Below are 23036 nucleotides of genomic sequence, written 5' to 3' on the forward strand. Positions count from 1 at the left end.
CTGGAAATAAAGTTAGTTCAGTGTATTTGTTTGCTTTTAAAACACTAGATCTGTTCATACAAATTCCTGCTCTGTCATATTTTCTTCTTTTATCTCTGGGAACCTTGCATGAGCCTTGTACACTTTGGTTTATAGCTTCTAGATATTATCAAAGGCAGCTCACTACAGGGCACACTAAAAAATAAACAGAGATAAATTGTCTTTTAGGCCATTATAGGAAAATTAAAACCACACATGAAATTATGAGGACAATGTTCCCCATATGACCTGGAAGAATGACCAAATTCTTCCATATGACCTGGTGAGTTCCACTACACCACCGGATGACAAAGAGAGAGCTCAGGAAATACAAGATTTGTGAATTCTATGCAAAGTATTCACCAGGGTGGTGTGTAAAAAAATGGCTGCTTAGCTGGGTCTTAGAACAGAGAGTCACATGGAATCAGAGAACACCTGGAACCTCTGGAGATCATCTTGTCCAGATCCCCTGCTCAAGCAGGCAGGCAGGCAGGCAGAGTTCAGCTGTATTTCAAAAGATTCAGGTTTCTGATAATCCATGTGTGACTACAATAATCCATAATGCAGCTGCCTACTTAGGTAGCTTGACAGATACATGCTAATCAACAGAGCAGATACTAGACCTGCTTCAGATTACCAAAAACCCCTTGGACTAGATTTCATGGAGCCCAGATTTAAAGTCTCCTAGATTTTTGCCTTGACAGAACGATGTTTTGACTGTAGTCTTTAAAAATGAAGTTACCTCCAATCACAGCTGAATCACTTCTGACTGCATTGGTGAGAGGTTCTGTTTCATCTGTCTTCCCAAAAGGATCTGCAGTTGGTTAAACAAAAGAGAACTTATTTTCTGTATCAACTGTTCATTTTCCCTGTGGCTTAGACAGAAGTGCCCTCTTACTCTCATGAATTCTACCTGTTTTCAGAAGATGTAATTTGAGGGATTGGAGAACTGAACCAGAAGGGTCTGAAAAATAAAATGAGTTTGCAGAACAATTTTATTGTACACCTTCAGAAGCAAATTCTATTAAGAGTATATGTAAAAGGAAACAGAAAGTTTCACATTAACACCTGAAAGTGTTGTTTCAGTTCATCAGAAGAATCAGAGAGACATTTTAACTAAACATCCTACTGGGAGCTTTTCTCAGTCAGAGATGTATTATTATCTTTTTTGTTGTTACCTAAGAAATGATACCAGAAAGAAGCCAAAAGAAAGGGATTCTGGGCAGATTTAGATCTGACCTATCTTGTAGATGAGATGTACAACTTGAATTCAATCCCAAAAGAGAAGCAGTCTCTGCTTGGGACATCTCATCTGCTACATTTGTGGGACTGGAACAGGAATAAAAATAGACTTTTACACACAAATAATATAGAATGAATCATACAAAAGGTTAGACTGGGAAGGAAATCTGGGGTTATTTAGCCTGATCTCAGGCCTCTGATATAAGCTCAAACATGGCTAAATTCAAAATTAGATCACGGTAATAATATTGTACATCACCAATAGATTAATTTCACATTATTTTTCAGTATACATGAGTTATATAAATCAAAACTAGCAATTTAGGGCTTTTTAAAAATTTAGTCAAAGAAGAGAACAACCTACAATTATTTTATACCCTAAGATGGCTGTCAGAAATTGATAGTGTGACTCACTTCTTTTCACAAACTAGAAGAGGAGAGCATTCATTATTTCACATTGAAGATGAGTTAACTTTCTGGATAATGGAAGTTTGGTGAGATATTTTTTACTCCATCCCTCAGCTGAAGTCAGTGAATTCAGTGACAATTAAAAATTTACATCTGTTCTATAACAGTTCTCCTGTACTAGAGAAAAAATCATAACTGGTGCCAATGCATGGCACTAGTCAAAAAATAATGAAATATTATTAACTATGTATGAAAAAGTATAAAATTAAATTTTTATTAAAATTATATAAGATGTTATTTGTGCCTAAAAGACTATTTAAGATTGACACCTAATGCAATCAGCACTTCACTATTTTTGGTTACTGGAATTTAAGCACTGAGAAGAAAACAGAACAAATGTTGAAGAGCAGTTTCAAAATGGAGGCCAACAGCCACAAGCCCCAAGAATTACATTTTGTCTGAGAAATAAAATCAGGATACAAGGAGAGGATGGTTTTTTATAGTGCAGCAGATGGCCTGTAACAGCAGAGCCATCTCCACTGGGAACACAATACACTCTGAAGCCAAGGAATAGCAATACTGGGTCTCATCTAGGACCTTAACAGGACATCCTCCTCCTTTGAGATAAAACTGATGGCATTACAGCTTGCTTCACTGAGGTTGGAAGCCCTGCTGAGGTCACAAGGCTCCCTAGAAGTCATCTAGTCCAAACCCCTACTCACATCCAAGTCTATTAGGGCAAGGTTCTCAGAGCTGTATCCATTTCGGTTTTGAATATATCCAAGGATGAAGACTTTACAACCTGTCTGGGCCTCACACCATTCTTCTTACCAAGTCTGTATCCTGAGGGATTCTTCAAGCAGGTCCATGAGAAGGTCAAAGCTTGCAGTCATGCATTTCTGCCTTTTTTCCTTCCTCTGAGGATCCTCAACTTCACCATCTCATAGTTGCTACAGCCCAGGCTGTCCTGGCATATCCCTAGCCAGTCCGAGCTTGTTTGGAAATACCAGGTTCAGCACAATGAGCACAGTGAGACAGAACTTCACTGTTTAAGGTGCCTTTCAGAAGCAAATATTTTCTGTGTAGTTCCAGACTTAATGAAAGTATCTGACATTTTTTTTAAACTTTAAATGCTTGAAGAGCTGCTCTCAGGAGACAGGCAGCTCAAGACTCTACCATTCACACACCTTAATCTCCTCTGTAATTTTTACAGCAGTTTAACATTAAGAAAAATACCACAGGAAAAGTCTATTATCTCTATACCATCAATACAGATTTCAAAATAACAAGATCTTTACACGTGCCTCAGCGAGGAAGAAGGTGATCTGCAGATCTTTGTTAAAAATCAAAAACCACAGTAAGCCACCTCTCATTTTGTGCCTCCTCATCAGAAGAAGTGTGTTCAGATCTGTGAATGGATTTTATTCCATATCTGTCTGGAGGAAACTTTTTTGAACACAAGTATTCCTTTCTGAAGGAAACAGCTTCAATTGTTTCAAGTTACGAATATAGAAGGCTTTTTTCACACACTTAAAGAGTTTTCCTAGTGGGCTTTTTTGTTGTATCTGCACATTAGAATATTGACATAGACATGTACAGCCTCCTTTGAAGTTCTATTTTTCTTCACAGACATTCAATAATGAGAAATGGGAAGTGATGAATTGAGATATGAACACTAAATTTGAAAGTTAATCCTTGACTCTGTTTTCTTTTTATTTCTTAAAATGTGTCCTTTGCATGTGAAAATGTAATGCTCAAGTACATCTATAGAAATTATAATTTGCTACAAATTGGAATTTTTTTTAAACAAGAATCAACCACCCATTGCTTTTACTTTAGCATATAAAGATATGAAGTCTTCAGAGCTCACTTGTTCTAAAGCTCTTATTCAGGCTTTAATCAAATCCAGTGTGAATAGTGAGACTGGAATGTCAGATAATTCATCACATTGAGGGGAAATCATATTTTAGAACACAGAGTGCCAAGACAGGCATAAGTTTTTATAATAATTCTGCATTTCTGATGCAACAGTGCTTAACCTTAACAATAGAGTGCAACTAATTGTATGCTTTAAATATTTAAGTTCAAATGCTACATTCTGCTCTGTGTTCTGCCCTGAAGTTCTGAGCCTCAGGTTTTAGTGCTTTCTAAAATCTTAGAAAAATTAGATCATTGAGGTGACAGATCACAGGGCAAAGAATTCATATTTTCAGTATCATTGCCCATTCGGGGCTCACATTTGTCTGTGCATCACAGCAGACACCTCAGACAACTGGAGGCAGTGAGAAAGAAGTGGGGGCTGGGGAGGAGCACATGCACACTGGCAGCCACTCTCCAGAGTAATCAGCAGCCTTTTTCCTGTGCAGAATGCTAATAGCATCATTTGTTTTCTGCTGAACATCTTAGGCAAAAACTGCAGGAAATGGGGATTTGATGTAAGTACAAATGTGAAAGGAATTGTATTATGATCTAAACTAGAGTTTTATTTGTTATCAGAAAGGAGAAAGTTGCTTTATAGGTCAAGGGGCAAAACCCAGCCTTTAATCTGTACCCTTTTCTGGTCATTAAGAATCCTGCCACATCCACTGGTGACTAAAGCAGCGTCTTGATAGTCCCTGTTCATGGTGACAACACTTCCAGCTGCTCTCAGCTTCCCTCTCTGCATACAAATTCACATATGCAAAACACTTCAGATTCCCAGAGGACAGCTTCAGGACTGCAAAAGATACACAAACAATTGGGATCATCTTGCTGGTACTGCTCAAGTAGTGCTCCCTCTCTTTAGTCTGAGAGAATGAAGTACAAGCATTCAGTGGAAGTCACACATGCCAAGGGGTTTGTACAAGAGTTTTTGCTCATTTCTGTTGGGGCAGAAACAAATTTGAATTGTTTTTTATATGACTTCTATTGCTTTATCACCACTAGAATGCAGAATCTGTGTAACATTTAGGTTGTCCTTTGAGATCTGTAGCACCAGAATCATCTGGAGTAGACAGGAATGACAAATCAGGTGCATAACCAAACTTTCAAAGCTTTCCCACTACAGCTGAGGGACTTTGTTCTAGGATGTTTTAGGTAATCCAGAAACTGAGTCTGAAAACATTGTTTCAGAACAATGACTTTTAAAGTCTGGCTTTATCCTTATGCCAATGCTCAACACTCCTGATTCTGAGAGAAAAGGGAACTTCCCAGTTCCACTGTTCATACTGTCACAATTGCATTACAGCACAAAGGAAGGAAACTTCACTCTACAGCATCCTTTAACCTGCCCAATGCCCTCCCAGCAGGACACACCTGATGAGGAATATATTGTGGTGGCTGTGTTCACATCAGCTTCCATCATGGATGCACAGCTGGATTCTGTCAGGGAGCCTTGGACAGTCACGGGAGCAACGCTGGGGTGGCGCAAGGCAGCCTTCAGGGGAGAGATGTGGTTGTACTGCACAGAGGACAGGCAGCCAGTGAAACCATAGGCATTTGCCTTGGAGACTTCTGGGTCCAGGGACAAACTGTCTGCAGTGCAACAGAAAAACACTCTGGCAATTGTTTTAGGAAGACATTAAATAAATGAATCCTCTTTTGCCTTACCCACCCCTTTTACATCTACTATCCAATTTCAACTGTTCAGGTTCCCCTTCAGCAGCCTACGAGTCCTCCCTGGACTCACCCATGAGGTTCCCAAAGTCCTTTCTTTATTATGCTACTTACCTTGAGTTGTTTTGCACACAAAAGCCTGCGCTGCAATTTTTTTCCTCATCCATTTTCTCTACTAATGGACAATATCTAGCACGTCATATCTACTAACCACAATGATAGCAATAACAACAAAACCAACAACAACAACAATAATAATACTAAGTAAAATAGTAACACTAAATACCACGGAATGCCAGGGCTGATACTCTAAGTTTTTTTTGGCATCTACTAACAGCATCAGTTGCACATATATGGAACATACGTTCAAGGCATTCTGCCTCCTCCACTCTTTGGATGAAAGACCCTGCTCTGTGTTTTCTGTCATAAAATACTTTCTGTGGCCTGTCACTGAATGGCTTTTTACCTCAGCTTCCCATCCTTCTTCAAGAGTTTATTATTCAATTTTTCTGAAGCATCTATTCATGTTACTGCTTTTTTTTTACTATCAAAATTCCTAAGAATCTTCCCATTATTAGACAGGGTCTCACTCTACTAGTCCTATTTCACTAATGAAATAAAGAGTAAAATGATACAGTTGCTTATCTAAATCAAAAATAAAACAAATATCGCTGTGTAATTTTCCAGCCTGCAGATAAAATAACATAAATAACTTATCTGTTGGTACATATTCAGTTAAATTTCACATAGAGAAAGCAAATCAAAGGCAAGGGTTTTTTTATATAATCATAGAATGGTTTGGTTTGGAAGCAACCTTAAAGATCATCTCATTCCGAGCCCCTGCCATGGGCAGGCACTCCTCTTACTAGACCTGGCTGCTCAGGGCCCCATCCAAGCTGGCCTTGAACACTTCCAGGGATGAGAATCCAAAACTTCTTTGGGCAGCCTGTTCCAATGTTCCACCTTCACAGTAAAAAATTTACTTCCAAAAGTTTTTATATCTAAGTTTTAGTATCAAAGATTGTTTGGGAAAGTCAGGGAAGGACAGTGAAGCCATTTTCTATTTTCTCCAAACTCACATTATTTACTTTCCAGAAATTGAAACTCATGCTGCTCAGAGGTCTCAAACATGATGCGCTTTATATCTAGGTCAATCAAACAAGAAAAAAGCCTACAAATGCACACAGATACAGTATAAAAACTTATTCAAAGTCTTAAAAAATACCTGCTAATGGAAAAAAACCCCAACCTTCTAGCATTGGAAGTCTTGGGAATACTTCCAATGGCATTGGGAAATAAGGGCTCCTTGCTTCTCAAGTTTTTTTTCAAATCTTCAAAGAATAAGATAGTAAATTTTAAAATAAGGTCAAATTTTTTCATTATTATTCAAATACAATGGTTCTACAAGTGGTCAGGATTTAGGGGAAAAAAAGCACCTTCTCTCAAAGCTGAAATTGCTATTTTAATTATATAAATTTCTTTTTTTGTGTAAGAAAATACAGAAAAAAATCACAAAGCCAGTCCAAATCACACATTATTTTTGTGCTCAAAATCTGTGACTGTTATGCCATGCACCCAGAGGGAATTAGCTGAGAAAGATTTCTAATTATGTTTGAGTGTCTTTGTGGAAGTATAACGCAGAAGAGTGTGGCTGTTCCTCAGCAAAGCAAGGTACAGCACCAGCTTGGCCTCCCAGGGGCCTTACAGGAGAAATGCTCAGTTTGCAGAGCTGTCAGGGGCACAGCCTCTGAGCTGCAAGATGGGAAGGGAAACAGTGAGGCTTTGCCACTGGAAAACCTGCAGTCTTGCAGAAATTCACATTTGTTCTTCTGAAAGTATGTAGGAATTGACTGCATTCAGATTTTTAATGAGATTTTGGCTGGGATGTTATAAAACAGACAAAGAATTGCTTCCAAGTTCCTGCAAGAAGGTTTGTATATACTAAAAGACTGATTTAAAGTATTTGCCATCTTTGTTGAATTTATAAAGCCCTTTGTAAACATTCCTACCCTCAGCCTTTATTGTTTTCTTAGCTCTGACACAAAAGGTGAATTGGTTGCTATCTTTTATAACCAGGCAATCTAAGCTGCTCTGTTCAACCCCAGTGTACAAAAAGTAAAGCCTAAAGAAATAATGTGTTCCTCTCTCATGGTACACTAGCTTGAAAAGTCTAAAAGTCAGTACTTTTGTGGGCATTTTTAGGAGCTACATCAAGGGCCAATTCCATGAGCCTTTTGTCAAAGCAAGCTTTGCACGAATGAGAACTCAGAGATTTGTTGTTGAAAGACTGAATTTTGAAAAAAAAAAAAAAAAGAAAACAAAAGAACAAACCAAAAACAACCCCAGAGTCCTCAGATACAGTTTTCTTTATCATAGAGCTTTGGTGGGTGCCTAGTGTCTGTCAGAAAGGAGGGCTTCCACTGTTCTCAACAAGAAAGCTGCACAACCTGGTTCTGAACGACTTGTGCTGCCCTCTGAATTCTTGAGAGGACAATGTAAATCTGTGATAATGACACGGTTAGCTCTATGAAAGCCTCATGAAAGGACGCTCTGTCCTTTGCAGGTTTTGCATCACAATAAAATGTTTTTCCAAAAGGTGTTTTCACTATATGACACAGTGCTCAGTGAGAAAAGCAACTCGGTGAAATTCTGTGGTCTGTGCTGCAGCCAAGGTCATAAGAAACTTCAGTGGCCTTCCCCTGACCTGGCAGTGCTGGGAATCTTTCCACGCATTTCACTGGTCTGGAAAATCACACTGAATTGCTGCTGATGGCTTGCTTTGATCTTCTGACATTTTAGCATTTCATTTCTGTTCCCAGCACTGGAGAATAAGTTATTTTGGCTAATTTCTACATGGAGAATAAGAAGGCAATCTTTTTCAGCTTTTAGTGATTTAACTGCTCATTCTCCACAAATTAAGTTTACCCCTACATTTAGGAAGTAATTTTTAAGCTTTATCTGCTGAATTGTGCATAAGTTGGCCTGGCTTCTTGTTGGGTCCTGTAGCTGATCCCTGGAAGCTGCCTGCAATGTCCCAGATCAGCAAGCTTTATGTTGGTTTTCCATGTATTTACAATGGCTTTCCATAACAACAAGGATTAAGTCTAACATGTGGTTGTATTTTTAAAACTTTATAGATTGTATCTATATTATAGGTATCAACATAACTTATGTGCTGATTTATTCCTATTCAGAAAATCAGACATCCTGTTCCCCTGATGTTTCATTATAACCTCTGCCACAAACAACACACTTGTTTTAAGATTTTAGATAAAGCAATTTTAAGTCTTTGTATCTCAGTAATGGGAAATTAATTTTCATCATGAATAGAATTCCATGAGAATTCTCTAGGACCAAGAATCAATCTGCTCAGTAATGAAACAGCAAATTGACATAGTAAATGATAACAACTAGGACAAGGTAACTGGAATCAAACACAAATCAAAAGTGTTATTTTTGTGCAGGGAGAGTGGGTAAAATACCCTCTTTCTAAAGATATCTTTGTGTAAAACAGGAACATAAACATTTTAAAATATACTTTTGTTATTTCCTTATCAACATTATTTTCATGTCACTCAGAAACTTAAATCTCATTTTGCCAAAGTGCTGAACGGGACTGGCAAGATTATTTCTTGGACATTGTCACCAGATTTGAAGCCACGACCTTGAGGTAAAAGACACTTGTAGCCTCCATACACTGCACCTGTCTCAGAAGAGCTGACTGCAAGGCACTGTGCAGGTACATTGAGAAATGTGCTGCTGTGTCCATCAACAATCTCAGTAAACATTGCTGACAGCAATCATCCAGTTAGAAAGGGCAGAAAGTGTATCTTGGGTTAGCCTGGAACCCAAAAATATAACTATGGAAAAATCTAATTTCCTGGTGTGAGTCTGTCACAATTACAGTGGAGAGAAAACCACAGAAGATTTTCCTGGTAACAACTGAGGTCAACCAGTTTGACTCTTGCTTATTGACAGGATGAATTTGAACAAGGGACAGGCTTCTGACATGCAATGCCCTTCCCAAGCACTTCTGAAAAAGCAAGGAGCAGCAAGAGCAAAGTGAAGGCACTTCTCCTCATGAGGCTCCCCAGGAATGAACAGAATGCCCAAACAAGCTCAATGAGCCTGAGATTGTTTTGTTGCAATTGAAAATTTTGTGCCAAGTGTAACATTTAAGGATTTTTGTTTCATTAGGCTTTGCAGAGATAATTTAAGGCATGCATTTATTATGTTTTCTCAGAGACAGCTTATCATTGAAAATGAGGCACTTGGAGTTGCAATGTGAAATTTGTTAACATGTCATATTTGACATGTGAATCCTAATCTGTCACAACACAACCAGTCCTATGTGATTCTGCATGGGCTGAAGACATCTATAAAGAGAAGAAAATATGCAAGAAGATCGAGAGATGATGTACAAAAAGCATATACTGATGTACAATATATGCTTGTCCCAGAAGCAGACAGCTAAAATCAACTCAAGTAGCAAGAATTCGGTCTAAATATAAAATTTCTGGGTAGAAGCAGATGACCTTGGACTCTATTAGGCAGCACTGTCTGCCTAAATATTAAGCATGGTGTTATGATCATAGGGTAAATGATATTGCTGGGGAAAAAGTTGGAATAGATCTGGCCTCTTTTCAATAGAGACTTCATAGCATTAGCTTAGACCTTGGACTGCCTGGGGTAGCCAAAATTTGCTTAATTTAGGTGCTTGCCATCTTGGTCTTCTATGTCATGTAGTAATTTCCATTTTCCTTAATGCTTTACTATGCTACTAGGAGGAAAATCAATGACTTCTAAAGGCACCCAAAATTCACCTAAGAGATCTTTGTTCTCAATATGGTCGAAGAAATAGGTATTTCGGGCAAGAAGAGTCTAAAGCAAAGAAATTAACTTTGCAGTCACCAGAAGAGTCCAGCCAATATCTCTTGCAGATATTATTGCATTGTTTAAACCATAAATTGTGATATGATGAGCTTAAAAACAGGAATGTCTTTCCATTTAAAAAAGAAAGTAGAAGAAAAAACGGACTTAAGTATTTTTCATAGAAACTCTCTAAAAGGAGGTAATTCTTTAAGGCAACTTTTGTATTTCAGAGTTAATGACAATTTACCCCTTGTGATTTAATTATCCCATTATCATCTACCCCTATATAATATTCTTGGATGAACTGCTCTGTGATCTCTTCAGTGTACGGATTCCATTTTCTCCTCATGAACTTTTAATAAGAAAAGCTATTGTAGAAATCATAAGAATTGTACTGCACCTACATAATGATTTTAATAAAATTACTTTCCAGATAAACTTTCTTTTATGTACACTTTATATCAAAGCTGAATGACTCAGTGGAAACTTGAGTGTGTTTTAGCTCAGGCTTTTAGAGATAAAAAATATCATGTTCCTGGGCTAGAATACACAATCATTTATGCTACCAGTGTGGGAAGGTCTGCTAATTGATCACTTTGAAGACACAAATAAATTAGCTCAACACTAATAGGTTCTACAGAAATACTTGCAACCTTTTTCTTCAAAATCGTCTTGAATCCTTTCAGTGCTACCCTTTTACTCTGGTATCCCCACACAACTACAATATTGCACAGACACAAATACACAAACAATGAAATCCACTTCTCTGCATCAGAGATCATTTTTCCCAGGGACAATCATGGTGAAAAATTTAGACATGTTAGGGCACAGTAAAAAGTTTTCAAGGATTCATTAAAGTAAACCTGCAAACAAATGAATTGTATTTTCCACTGGGATAACAGCTTTTTGTAGACAACACCTAAACAAATGCAAATGTGTCTCTGAGATCAGAGAATTACAAAATAATTTAAGTTCAAAGACACCTCTGAAGGTCATGCAGTTCAATCCCTTGCTCAAAGCACAGCCAGCCTCACAGTTAGGTCAGGATGTTCATGTGGTTAAATACAGCAGTATGATCTCTGCAAGGAGCACTTAAAGTAAATGAACTGGGACTCTGGTTAAAATTTCACTGAGGCTTTGCCATAAAGTGTATGACCCACTTGGGGCCTGAAGCCAGTACTCACTAAAATCCATGGAAAAACTCCCATTGATACCAATGAACTTTGGATAGGTCCTTTTGTGTCCTGACTCTATATTTGTGAAGTAAAAATGACAACAAACTACAAGATAATAATATTTTCCTATTGCTGTTGGGTACAGCGAGGATGAATTCAACAGACATCTGCTGGCTACTTGAATGATGCTTCCTTTTACTCCCTTGTCTTCAAAGCCACACTTATATTTAGATTGATCTTTCCAAGGCAGCTATATGGTCCCATTACTGTGTATCTGAAGAGCTCACAGCCTTTAATGCTTTTATCCTCCCAGCACCCCTCTGATACAGCGCTGTTCTATTATCTATGCTTTACTGATAGAGAAGGGAGATAGTAAAGCTCAGACTGGTTCCAGTGGGAATAAAATGCCTGCTTACCTTTATATCTGCACATAAATGGCTTACCCAAGGTCATTCAAGTAGTCTGTGGCAGAGTGACTGTCCCTATGCTTTCAATTTGAGGTGAGACTCCTCTGCCTAAAACAGAGGGTTTTTCCCCCCTAGAATTCACAGGCAGCCATTGGAAAAAAACATAGCCAGTTTGAAAAGGATAAAAAATATTGGAGTGTAAGTACCTAAAGAAGGTGTAATGGGGCTGGGGTGGGGAGGCGTAGAAGCAGGGGAAACACTATTATTTAAAAAACTGGTCATTTTATAAAAGTGCGCTTTTCAAAAGTTCCAGCTGTGCTGAAATGGCTATCATAAGAAAATCTGGTGAGGAAGGAGTTTCAGGCTTTCATGATGTCCTGCTGGAGGACCTCTTTGAGATTTCCCAGTCAGTGGAAAATTAATGGTGGAATCAAAAAAGAAGGTGGTATAATCATCTGATTAGGCAGCCAGGATGAGGCTGTTAGAGCAGACAAATGAGCAGGAATGTGACAGGAAAGAAGAGAGACATATTTTTAGAAGATTATAGCATGGATATGTAGGACATGTAGAACAGAAAATCTTTTACAGGGTTCTCTTTCAGTAGAACTTAAATTTTCTAATGAATGCCTTTAGGTGTGCAACCCCAGTGGCATCCAAAATAAACACTACAGGAAGCCTACGTCTACTCCAAAGCATCACATGCCTCTGGAAGCTTTATGCTTTGCTGAGGGCATGAGCAGTGAGAAGGAAAAACTTGGCAGATACTGGATTAAGTCACCCATATTCACCTGGTGAGCCATCACTAAAAGAAGCTATAGTCAACATTTTATCCATACACCAGGATAAATAATGATTTAACATACTTATGTAAGTTCCACAGCCCCAAAATGACAATGTCTAGCTCTCCTCTTTGTACAACAAAGCAATACTCTTAACATTGCAGCAGTAGGAAATTTCTGGTTTGGTTTTATTTCTTTCCATCATGGAATAATGTGTAACCTGAGTAAGTTTGGAGAAGATAAAACATGGTGGAGAGCAGTTGGTAGACCAGATGGTTGTGTAACCATTCAGAGGGATGTTGACAAGCTGGTGGAATGAGAAAACAAGAACACTGCATTTCAGCAAGGGAAATGGGAAGATCTGCACTTGGTTTAGAAAGAACCCCATCCAGCAGCACTGGTTTGGGGCTGAGCAGCTGGTAAGCAGCTTTGCAGAGAGAGACAGCTTCCCAGTGGGAGGAAAGCATGGATTTACTGGAGTGAGTTCAGTGAAGGGCTGCAAAGGTGATTTAGGGACCAGAGCATCTCTCCTGTGAAGAGAGGATTGATAGAGCTGGGAGTGTTTATCCTGGAGGGAGAAGACTGAGGAAGGTCAGTAATTTTCTGAGGGCACAAGGACTCAGCATAGCTACAGCTGTGGGATAAAACCTGGAAAATTAAATCCTAATACAGAAGAAACAGTTTGGGGAAATTCACGTAACATATGTAAAAGAAACTGGGATTAGGATTAAGCAGGAATTAAAGTGACTTGCTGGGATGCATTGTGTCATTTCCAGTATGGCAATAGTATTTGACCACCTGGATGGCCAAGCTTATGGCTTTAGTGCCATTACAGAATATGAACTATTGTTATACTAAAACAAAACCCCAATAAACTTTGGGGCAAGACAGAAATAAAGGAAGTGTAAAAGTCAATGGTGTTCAGTGGAACTGAATGGCTGACCTTTGGAGATACACCTGGGCTTTTTGGCTTTGCAACAATTTGCACTTGTGAAGTTAATATTTTTGTGACTCAACCTACTTTCTCTCCATAATGCTGAGCTGCACTATGTCAGCTTTCTGGCTACATTTTTGAAGGGCTTTGTGCTACCTTCCATCTTTCTGGTAAAAAAAAATCCTTGCTTTATTGATTTGATGTCTATAGCTTGAGTTCTAGGTAGAGGTCAGGATGAGTAATGTTCTTTTAGATTTTTAGCACTACAGCTAGATGTTGACAAAGTTGGAATTTTAGCTTAGCTCTGAATTGGGCTGAAAACTGTCAGGTTCCCAAACCTGTCCACAAAGGCTTGGAAGGCGGCTGCATTCTGAAAAAAAACCCCATTATATATAACTAAGGGGATAATCAGGTCCTGCTCTTAATCTACTTAATTAAACACGATGCAGAATGCACTATTATCACTCTCCAGAGTTACACTCCACAAGCAGGCACCAGGGGATGTCTGTAGAGCCTGTCTAGCTGCCAGTCCCACAGGCCTCGTGTGCTAATAATGAAACATATAAAATTGCATGGTGACTCAGATGTCAGGCTTGATACGGAGGTCCAATTTGAACAAAGGACTGAAATGTCTGTAAAGAAGGTTGTATTTAGAATCTTCCTGTGAAAGAACAAGACTCTAATATAAAGGAATATGACATACTTGACAATAAAAAGGAGCAGTTCTCTTTTCTAAATTTCAGGCAGGGTTTTCCAGGGCTTGTAATGGCTTTCTACTGTGGAGAAGTAAAGATCAAGGAAACATGTACAGAACATGCAGAATTGTGGCCTAAGTGCTATGTGCAATATTCCTTGCAGAATTCAAATGGAAAAAGACTGGCAGTGAAAAAAGGGCAGAGAGGATGAAGGCTCCATTGTGCTGTTCTTATCATTAGGAAACAGAAATGGCTGGAGAGGAGGAAGCTGCAGTCAGCAAAATGGTATCATTAGGCTAAGATGCTGCCCTGTGCAGCCACAGAGGCTGTATGAATCACTTCACTGGAGGGAGCAGTCGGAGCACTTAATATTGCTATCGATGCAAACAAGTAAAGCTGCCAAAGTTTTGCATTGATGAGATATATAAATAGACTACTGGAATGTTCAGGCCAACTCTTCCAGCAAAAACCATCCAAACAAACCCCCAATTCTATCAAAAACCCAACACACAGCACAGACTAATTCCAGCATTGCAACATCTCAGGAGTATATTTAGTAGAACCTACCTGTGACCTTGCCCAAGGTGAGTGACTTAATGGCCTTGAAATCAATCTCAGAAAAGTTGTGTTTGAGTTTGAGAACTTGATCAACCTGGAAAAGGTCAATAAAATTACTTCAGTACAACAGCACATGGACACCTCTAGATCTCATTGTACTCATTGCAAACTTCTGGGAATGTTCTCAGCTGCCAATCTGTTAATTCTGCCCCCAAGCGTGATTCAGTTTCTAAAGATAGCAAAGTGGATGTGCTTTGATTTTAGCATGAGAAGCTGAAAGGTATACCAGAATAGTCATATAAAGGACTTTGAAGAAACTTCCCCTGCAGAAAAGCTCAAAATGTTTGACCCTGAAATCCCCCTGCTTCCCAAAATCCATGTCTAGTCACTTCAAAATACACTCAAAGGAGGCCACTCTAGAAATGTATTGTGAAGAATTAGTTCTGCACAGAAGAAAACCACAGAGCAGCAGACAATAGAAGACTGGTACTTGGAGAAAACCCTGGCTTTTAGCATAACCCTTCTTCTTAGATAATGAGGCCTACCCACTGTAGTTGTGTGACGTGTGATTTTACCACCCAGAGATGGAAACTGTAGAGAGAAAAAAATACACTGCTGTGTGTTTCTATCTTTTCATTCTATCCCTTAAGATACAACCTCTCTATAGACTCTGCCACCCTTCCTTGTTAAATGATTTTTGCCCAGATCTAGCCAACCTGTTTTGCAATATGGATGGCTATAATTAGCCTTAGAAGAAAAGCAGAAGGAGCAGCAAGGTGGTCCTCTTCTCCCTACCTTGGAAAAACAGGTGATGCAGGGGAACAAGGCAGAGGAGGGGTTTTGTCCCTCTTGAGGTTGTCACACTCAGCATGTCTTGCTTCCAGTTTCTAGGATAGGGCACTGCCATGTACATGCTGACTGCACCCTGCATTCCCTCAGCTTTTCCTTTTCTGTGAGAGGATAAGGCAGCTGGGGTCACATTCTCCTTTGGGAAACATACCCTAACCAAAATTGAATTCCTCAGCTTTTTTTCTCCCTTTTGCAGCTTTTCCATGATCCCTACTGTGTGTTTCAATGGAGACTACAGATCACACAGACATTCCTAAGCCCCAGAACCACTCCAGTGGTCCAGATGAACTTCTGGCCAAAGGTGTTTCCTAATTCTCATTTTGTCAGAAGCAAGGGAAGACCTTTCAATGGAAAACACCACTGTTGGGCACTCTTTGAGGGTCCAGATGGAGCTCTGCTTGAAGCTACAGGGCTGTTCTGCTGCAGGATGAGTGTGAAACCTTTGCCTCCTGCCAGTGATCAGGCACTGAGATCAGGGAGTCTGATTCCCAGAATTCATAAATCATACAATGGCTTGGGCAGGAAGGGACCTTAAAGACCATCTTGTTCCAGCCCTCTTGCTGTGCACAGGGACAGCACCCACTGACAGGTTCTCAGAGCAACCTGGCCTTGAACACTTCCAGAGAGGGGAATCCACAACTTCTCTGGGCTACCTGTGCCAGTGTCTGTGGCCTGCAGTGTTATTTGCCACCCAGCACAAGCTGTGCCATACCTGAATGACGAGCTCTCTCCCTTCCCTGTTAATCTTCACACGGTGCAGCTCTCGGTTGGCAAAATTTCCAGAGTCAATGGTAAAAATGAGGAGCCCATCCTTACTCAGCTTGTATCGGACCTGTAAACTTCCTTAAAAGCAGAGAAAAATTGTACATATAAAACCCGTGTCAGTGATGTGATATCATTCAAAACCTTTCCACAACCAATAACTAATTTTCTTTTTATTGCTATGGAGTAACAAGGTTAATAAGTCAAGAAGAAGGTTGAAAGAGTTCAAGCTGTAATGAAAAGTGTGAAGAAAATAATGCACTGGAGGAGCTTTCCTTCCTACTGGGTTAACAAACTGCTATGGAAACACATAACTTAATGAGTAACTAAGTATATCAAAGGCGAGTGTGTCCGTCTGCAGGTCAGACACTGAGCACTGCCACAGCTGATCTACATCATCCTGCAAGGGATCACTTCCAGCAGAGGGCATACAGGGCTTGCACTGCTCTGCTAAACTAATAATGCTGGGGTTTTATAATTTCTTTTCATCCAGATGTAACAGTGACAACAGTAAGAATTATAACATAATTCCAAACAGTTAAAATCTTGTACTCACGTTATCAGTTATATGAAATAATGAAGTACCTTTACTTCTAACATATTTCAAGGAATTAATGTAATTCATATAAAAATGAATGCTAAACATCTCATTCAGTCTTGCTATCAAAATAAGCACTGTGACTTCTGATAAATAACAGTATTGTAACAAAACAAAATGCACAAGGAAATGAGGAATCCTTCAATCAAATGACTACAGGAAATGTGTACAGATTATACATATAGATAGATATAGATGATATAGATATATACACACATGGAGCTACATATGGCATAATCTAAAAGAAAAAGGATCTATTCTGGTAAAATCCTTTCAAGCATACTTTTCTGGGAATTAAGTAGCAAAGAAAAAAATATCTTAAAATTTCTGAACTCTTTTTATGCATCAGCAACCAAAATTCATGGAACTGTAGTACTGTATAGTTCAAAAGCTTTTCTATTGCTGTTTTAAACTGTCCCCAAAGAGAAAATAAATGCTGACAGCACCCCAACCCTGAGAAACGGTCCTGCATTTATTCTCTGCTCTGAAAATTGTCAGGAATTTTTCCACCTCTACACACCTCACAGTGAAGTTGGTAGTCATTCAAGATGGAATACCTACTCCAGTTAAGATCATTCCCCCTCCATTTATCTTGCCAGGATGTTTTCCTCCTAAGAGCTGCACTTAAAAAAAAAAAAGTTTTACAAAATTCAGTATGTCCCAGATGAGCACTGACACTCTCTGGGATTTGTAGGATAGAAAAAAAGCTTTCAAAATCAAGAGGGAAAATGAGAATGAACTTCTAGGATGAAGGCATTTTAGCTGATTGAGAAGTCTGCTGGACCAGGAGAAATTTTAAAGTGAAAATGAAAAAAAAAATGATGAAAAGCATTTAAATTCTCACACATAGCTATGGACATTAGAGGGGAATTTGTGAAGACATCAAGGTCAGTAAAAGCTGCTAAATTATTCAGTGTGATATTATAGGTCCCAATTCAGCTGCCCCAAACCATAGTGAAGAGCTCCCAGCCCTCATTGCATAGTGAGGGCAAGGAGGTGCTGTCTATCACCATGACTGTCACACTCAAAGGTCCAAACTAAATCACCATCACATTATCTGGTACTGAGTGGAAGATGCATCAACAGGGATTAACAGTGTAAACATCTTAGAAACACTTAGAAATACATGAGAAAAGAAGCCCAATGCAGGGAAGTTCTTCAGATTTGCTCTGGGCACTGGGAGAGCTGATAGAAAGCAGAAAGGTTGACTGACCCTGACACCACAGCCAAGATCACCACACAGAGTAAACTGGAACTAAGATATGGTAGTCTAACAGACTGGTCCAAACTAAAATTCATGTCTCAGCAGAAGCTCTTTATAGGCTGTCTCTTACCTGGAGCCTTTGAAAGGGATGTAAAGCACAAAATGGAACAGGGCTTGAGTGTGGTCTGTGACCTTAAGTTAGTAAATGTGAAGAAAAAAACTTCTCTGCTCTTTTTGAAGGCTATGAACACACATGTGTATAAAATTATAATTATGTATGCAGGTGTATGCAGGTGATCAACAACAACAACCAGCACATCTGTGCTCAAAGGGAGCCAGCATGACATGCAGTCTATCCAGGCTCTCAGCTGCAGCAAACAGGGATTTACCCATTGACTTTGTCACAGAAGCAGTGATTTTAAACCAGAAACCATCTGTTCCATTTTTTGGGAGACAATGGAGGAGGCTCTTGGCATCCATTGAGAACAGATCTTACTTTCTAAAGTGGTGCAATTTCACATTAAATCATGTAAAGAGATCGGTGAATGGAATTTTATTTTGTCAAATTGCTTTGAGTTCCAGTGGCAACTCTTTTTATGGACAGCTGCTCTTCAAAACTATTGAATTCAAGTTGGCACTTTGCCTGGGGTCAAATATGTATTAATATAAACCAGAAGTAGATGACCTTATCTACCGTTGTGCTTTTGAATTTTCACCATTGTAGATGAGAGCTAATTTTGCTTTGCATTCAATACTAAAACTTCTGCTTCAGATTACAGAATAATTTTCCTGGCAGATTAAATTGCCATTTTATTACTTGACAAGCAAAATAAATGGATTGTTAATTAGGATTATTATTAAGAATTTTATTTTGTCCTCTGAATTTTGATTATCTGGTCCACTGACTTTCTCCATCACATCAGCCCAGTGTCAGAAACTGCAAATGGAAATCAGTGTATAAACCAGCTCTATTCTCCCTATTCTCTATTTTGCATCATTTTTGCCTCGCAACAGGGGTTCACACTAATCATGAGCAGTGTAATTTCTGTCAGTCTTGTTGTAGTCATGCCTGTCATCCTCTTTTCAGCTCTTCATGTCTGAGCATGCACACCTGGAGTGACATAATACTCAAGCAATGCACAACCAGTTGCACTCCTTCTCTAATTACGTTGAATTGCTGGAGCAATTGTTAAGTCAATAAGGGAGAGAGAGAAAGGAAAAGGAAGATATCCTTCTCTTGGCCTTGGGCTGGAAAATTTTAGTGGGCTCATTACCCCAGCAGTATTAGGTAAGAGTAGATTCACACATGATCATTGTAGTTACCCATCCCCTTCATCTTGGAATGCTGTCCCTAGAGCAGCCTGACAGGGGGGCAGGCTTGGCTTGGCCACAGAGTTACCGAGCACAGCGTGGCTTCTTTTCAGCCCTTGCTGAGGAATTGATTCCACGTGGGCTGCCGTGCTGCTGGGATGAGACCACTGCCAGAGTCAAAGCTGGCTCTCTGCACATCGCTGTGGTCCTCAGTTTGCAACCTGCAGCACTAAAATCCATGATTGTGGGGCTGATTGACATCCCCCTGAAGATATCAAACAGCTAAGATCCATTTTAACAGGATTCCTGGGGTTTCCCTTCTGCAGAGGGAAGTCCTGGGAAACAGAGACCAAAGGGCATGATTTATGCCATCCCATGCTGGTGACTAAGTCTGAGGTGGCTTTTCTGAAACAAAACACTCCCAGGACACTCTTTCAGTGATGATGGAGGCCAACACTTGTACTTGCTAGAAGAACACTAATGATCAGTGCCAGCATAACCAACCTCCAGGCAGCTACAGGAACAGCGTGTTGCCTTCAAACCGCTTCCGTTTCTGAGGACGAGCTGCTGTAGCAGCTCTTATGTCTAGTGGTAATAAGGACACAAAACTGGTTAGAGATTTCAAAGTGTTCAGTCTGAAGAACAAAAAAAAAAATATTCCCAGACTGAACACTGTGAAGAAAGAGTGTGACCATGGTGTTACATATTCTATGTCCCAAAGCTGTGCTGTATGAACATGTCAGCAGGAGAGCTGCCTTTCTTCTCTCTCTGTCTACAACAGCATCTGAGTGGAATATCAGAAATAATCTGTTGGCTTTGTGGCCTATGCCCTCCAACTTTACATTCATTCTGGACTGCCAAAGCTTGTGGTGAAAATCAAACAGTAATTTTTAAATCATCACCCAGAAAAGGGAAAATGTTACACAGAATGTTCCAGCTCAGGAAAAGACTCGCTTGTTTGAAAGACCTCGGCCAGTGCTAGGTATTTGGCAACAAGATTAAAGCAGCTTTGCAGAAAAGCAAAATCAATTATCAGGAATTTGGTCTGTAAATCCATCATTCTTAAGTCGAATTCTTGTCAGCCTTGTCACCAGGATCACGGGTCTTGTGTCATTTCATCTTGAAGGACCAAACAGCAAGGAAGGGAATGGTATCTGTGTGAGTCTGAGACTTCTCTGCAGGACCTTTATTTATGGAAACCGGTTTTAAACAAGCCCAAATTGAACCCAACGACTCTCGCCAACTTCAACAGCACTTTTTAATGACTTAAACTGGCTGGAGCAGCTGGTGAGACATCTTGCTCTGCTCAGAGAAGCTGAGGTTAATTCAGGGAGCACATGTGGGTGGCACATGTAAAACGTACAAATTTATCACCATAGTGTAGCATCACTTACACATTTAAACCAGGGCAGCTGACAGCTCTGGCTTGGGGTAAATGTGCATGCATGAAATAGTGAAACACTGCATTAGATAAAAGAGCATTGGACAACCCCTGCATGTCTTGCTGCCTCAGAGTCACCCAGGAAACTGTTTAGGAGTAAGAAAGCTTCTTACAGCTGTCTCAAATTGGCAGTCACCCTTGTTGGACTGCTAGACTTTAACTACACCACCACATGCATTCTCCAGACTCAACCAAGCTGTAGCTGAAAGAGAAAATAATTAAGGAAAGCATAAATTAAACAAAGGGTGGAATACATTAGTGAGGCTACTGATGTTGCAATTATGAAAAAAAAAAATAAATTAGAAAAAAATAAAGTATTGGCTCAAAAGCCATTTGCAGCAAATGAGGTAAAAATGTTTGTTCACTCCTGATTGCAGAACAACACATGACACTATGCAGTCATGTCTACCACAAAATATATCTCTGGGAACTTGCACAGTTTCAGTGTGGCAGTGTCCCTCTTCATAGCCTAGATATTTAAAAATGAACCACTGTTTTCTCAGTTAGGAGCAGCTGGCTTAGAAACATGTTCCTTAATTAGCAGCTTCTCCCCAGGGATATTTACTCAGTAAATTTACTCTCCATTGGAAGTGCTGCTGGTGATTTTAAGAACAGAGCCCATCTCTTCAGTGTCCAGTGGCATTAACTAAGAAAGTACTTGCATTTATTTAGGAGGTGGCTCTTGCTATTTGTTTTGCATAGAAAAAACAAAGAAAAAAATTGTTGAACATGTTGCTGATATCACTACTCAGCCATTACACTTGCTTAGACTTTACTGTTTCATAGGATTTAAAAGAAAAATCCACCACTCAATTTTTTGCAGTCTCTTCCTGAAATGAAAAAAATAGGAGATTATTTGAGTATTATTTGAATGCCTCTCACTCAATGCTTGAGACATTCAGGACTCAAGGATCATATTCAGGCCATTTAAGAAAAAAAAAATAAAAGAAAAACAACACTTGCTCTTCACATTGCATTTCTCCAACTTAGAAAAAAACACACACAGCAAAAGGAGCCTATCTGGAGGCCCATGATCTCAGTTCACTCTACAATCCTGCTAGACAGCTGGACCCAGATTGAAATTGTCACTTAAACATCAATAAATGTAGCTGGTTCCCTTACGTGACTGAGAAATGTGTTTAACCTTCACAGACATCTCATTCCCACCAGCTGCCAGTTGGCTGAACACAGACTGACCAGCAATTAACAAGGAATGGGCAGATGCTTCTTGCTTCAAAGATAGAAAATATAGCAAAATCTAAAAAATGACCCAGAGGACCAGTCAGAGAGCTCGTGATGCACACACTGAGTGGCCTAAACACTGAGCTTGTTGCAGTGATTTTAAGGGGACCTCTTATCTGAACAAAACAGCTCATGTACATGGTGATGTGTCTGGGTCTGAAATGGGGATAGGGCTAACCCATGGATGTGGGAAAATAAAAAACTGCAGGGAACTGTCCCTGCAGTTCAGCTCATGGGTAAGCATGCACAGTGGTGCTTTTATGTACCCTGGAGGCAATAGACAGAGTGCTGCCACAATTTGGGATCTACCAGCTTGATGGCTGCTGACAAACATCTTCCTTCTTTATAAACTTTACTAGTTTATGCTGACAAACATCTTCCTTCTTTATAAACTTTACCCGTTTATCCACTGTTAAAATACATGAAGGTTCATCTGTTGGAAAATGACATGAAACCTCCAAGGCAGGAGCAATTAAAAAAACAACTATTAGTCATTATCATTATCTCTACATTCTCAGGTATTTCTTTTTGTGAAGGAAGTGTTTATTGTTTCTTTTACAAAGTGATGCAACATTAACTATCTTTCTTTTCCCTGAAAGTGATTGAATATAAATACAAAGAAGAGAACTGAGAGTTTCAGTTGCAGTTAAATCTCTCTGAAAGCACTTGCTTTCTGATGGTAAGGTTTATTCTTGTAAATTTTAAATGCTACCTTTCCTACAGATTCTTTGATATTTTAGACCCTTCATTAACAAAGGCTATCACAGGATCATAGAATGGTTTGGGTTGGAAAGGACCCTAAAGATCACCTAGTTCCAACTTCCTTGCCATGGAGAGGGACATGGGAAGGGACACTTTTCATTAGACCAGGCTGCTCAAAGTCGTATCCAATGTGGTCCTGTACACTTCCAGGGATGGTATCCAAAAATTCTCAGGTTTATTCACCT

At 39.5% G+C, this 23036-nt stretch overlaps 1 protein-coding gene across 1 annotated transcript in view; it reads right to left on the reverse strand.

Moving 5' to 3' along the window:
- The window catches only part of CNTNAP5 (contactin associated protein family member 5), a 266317-nt gene that overhangs the window by 4398 nt on the left and 238883 nt on the right, over positions 1–23036 (reverse strand). Inside the window, exons 20-23 of the mRNA XM_058809950.1 lie at positions 16244–16374; positions 14692–14776; positions 4963–5181; positions 761–832 (exon numbers count right to left, since the gene is read on the reverse strand). Of these exons, the coding sequence (XP_058665933.1) occupies positions 761–832; positions 4963–5181; positions 14692–14776; positions 16244–16374 (507 nt within the window). The remainder of the gene's footprint in view (positions 1–760; positions 833–4962; positions 5182–14691; positions 14777–16243; positions 16375–23036) is intronic.

The sequence above is a fragment of the Ammospiza caudacuta genome, chromosome 8, assembly GCF_027887145.1.
Source record: "Ammospiza caudacuta isolate bAmmCau1 chromosome 8, bAmmCau1.pri, whole genome shotgun sequence".
Lineage (NCBI taxonomy): Eukaryota > Metazoa > Chordata > Aves > Passeriformes > Passerellidae > Ammospiza > Ammospiza caudacuta.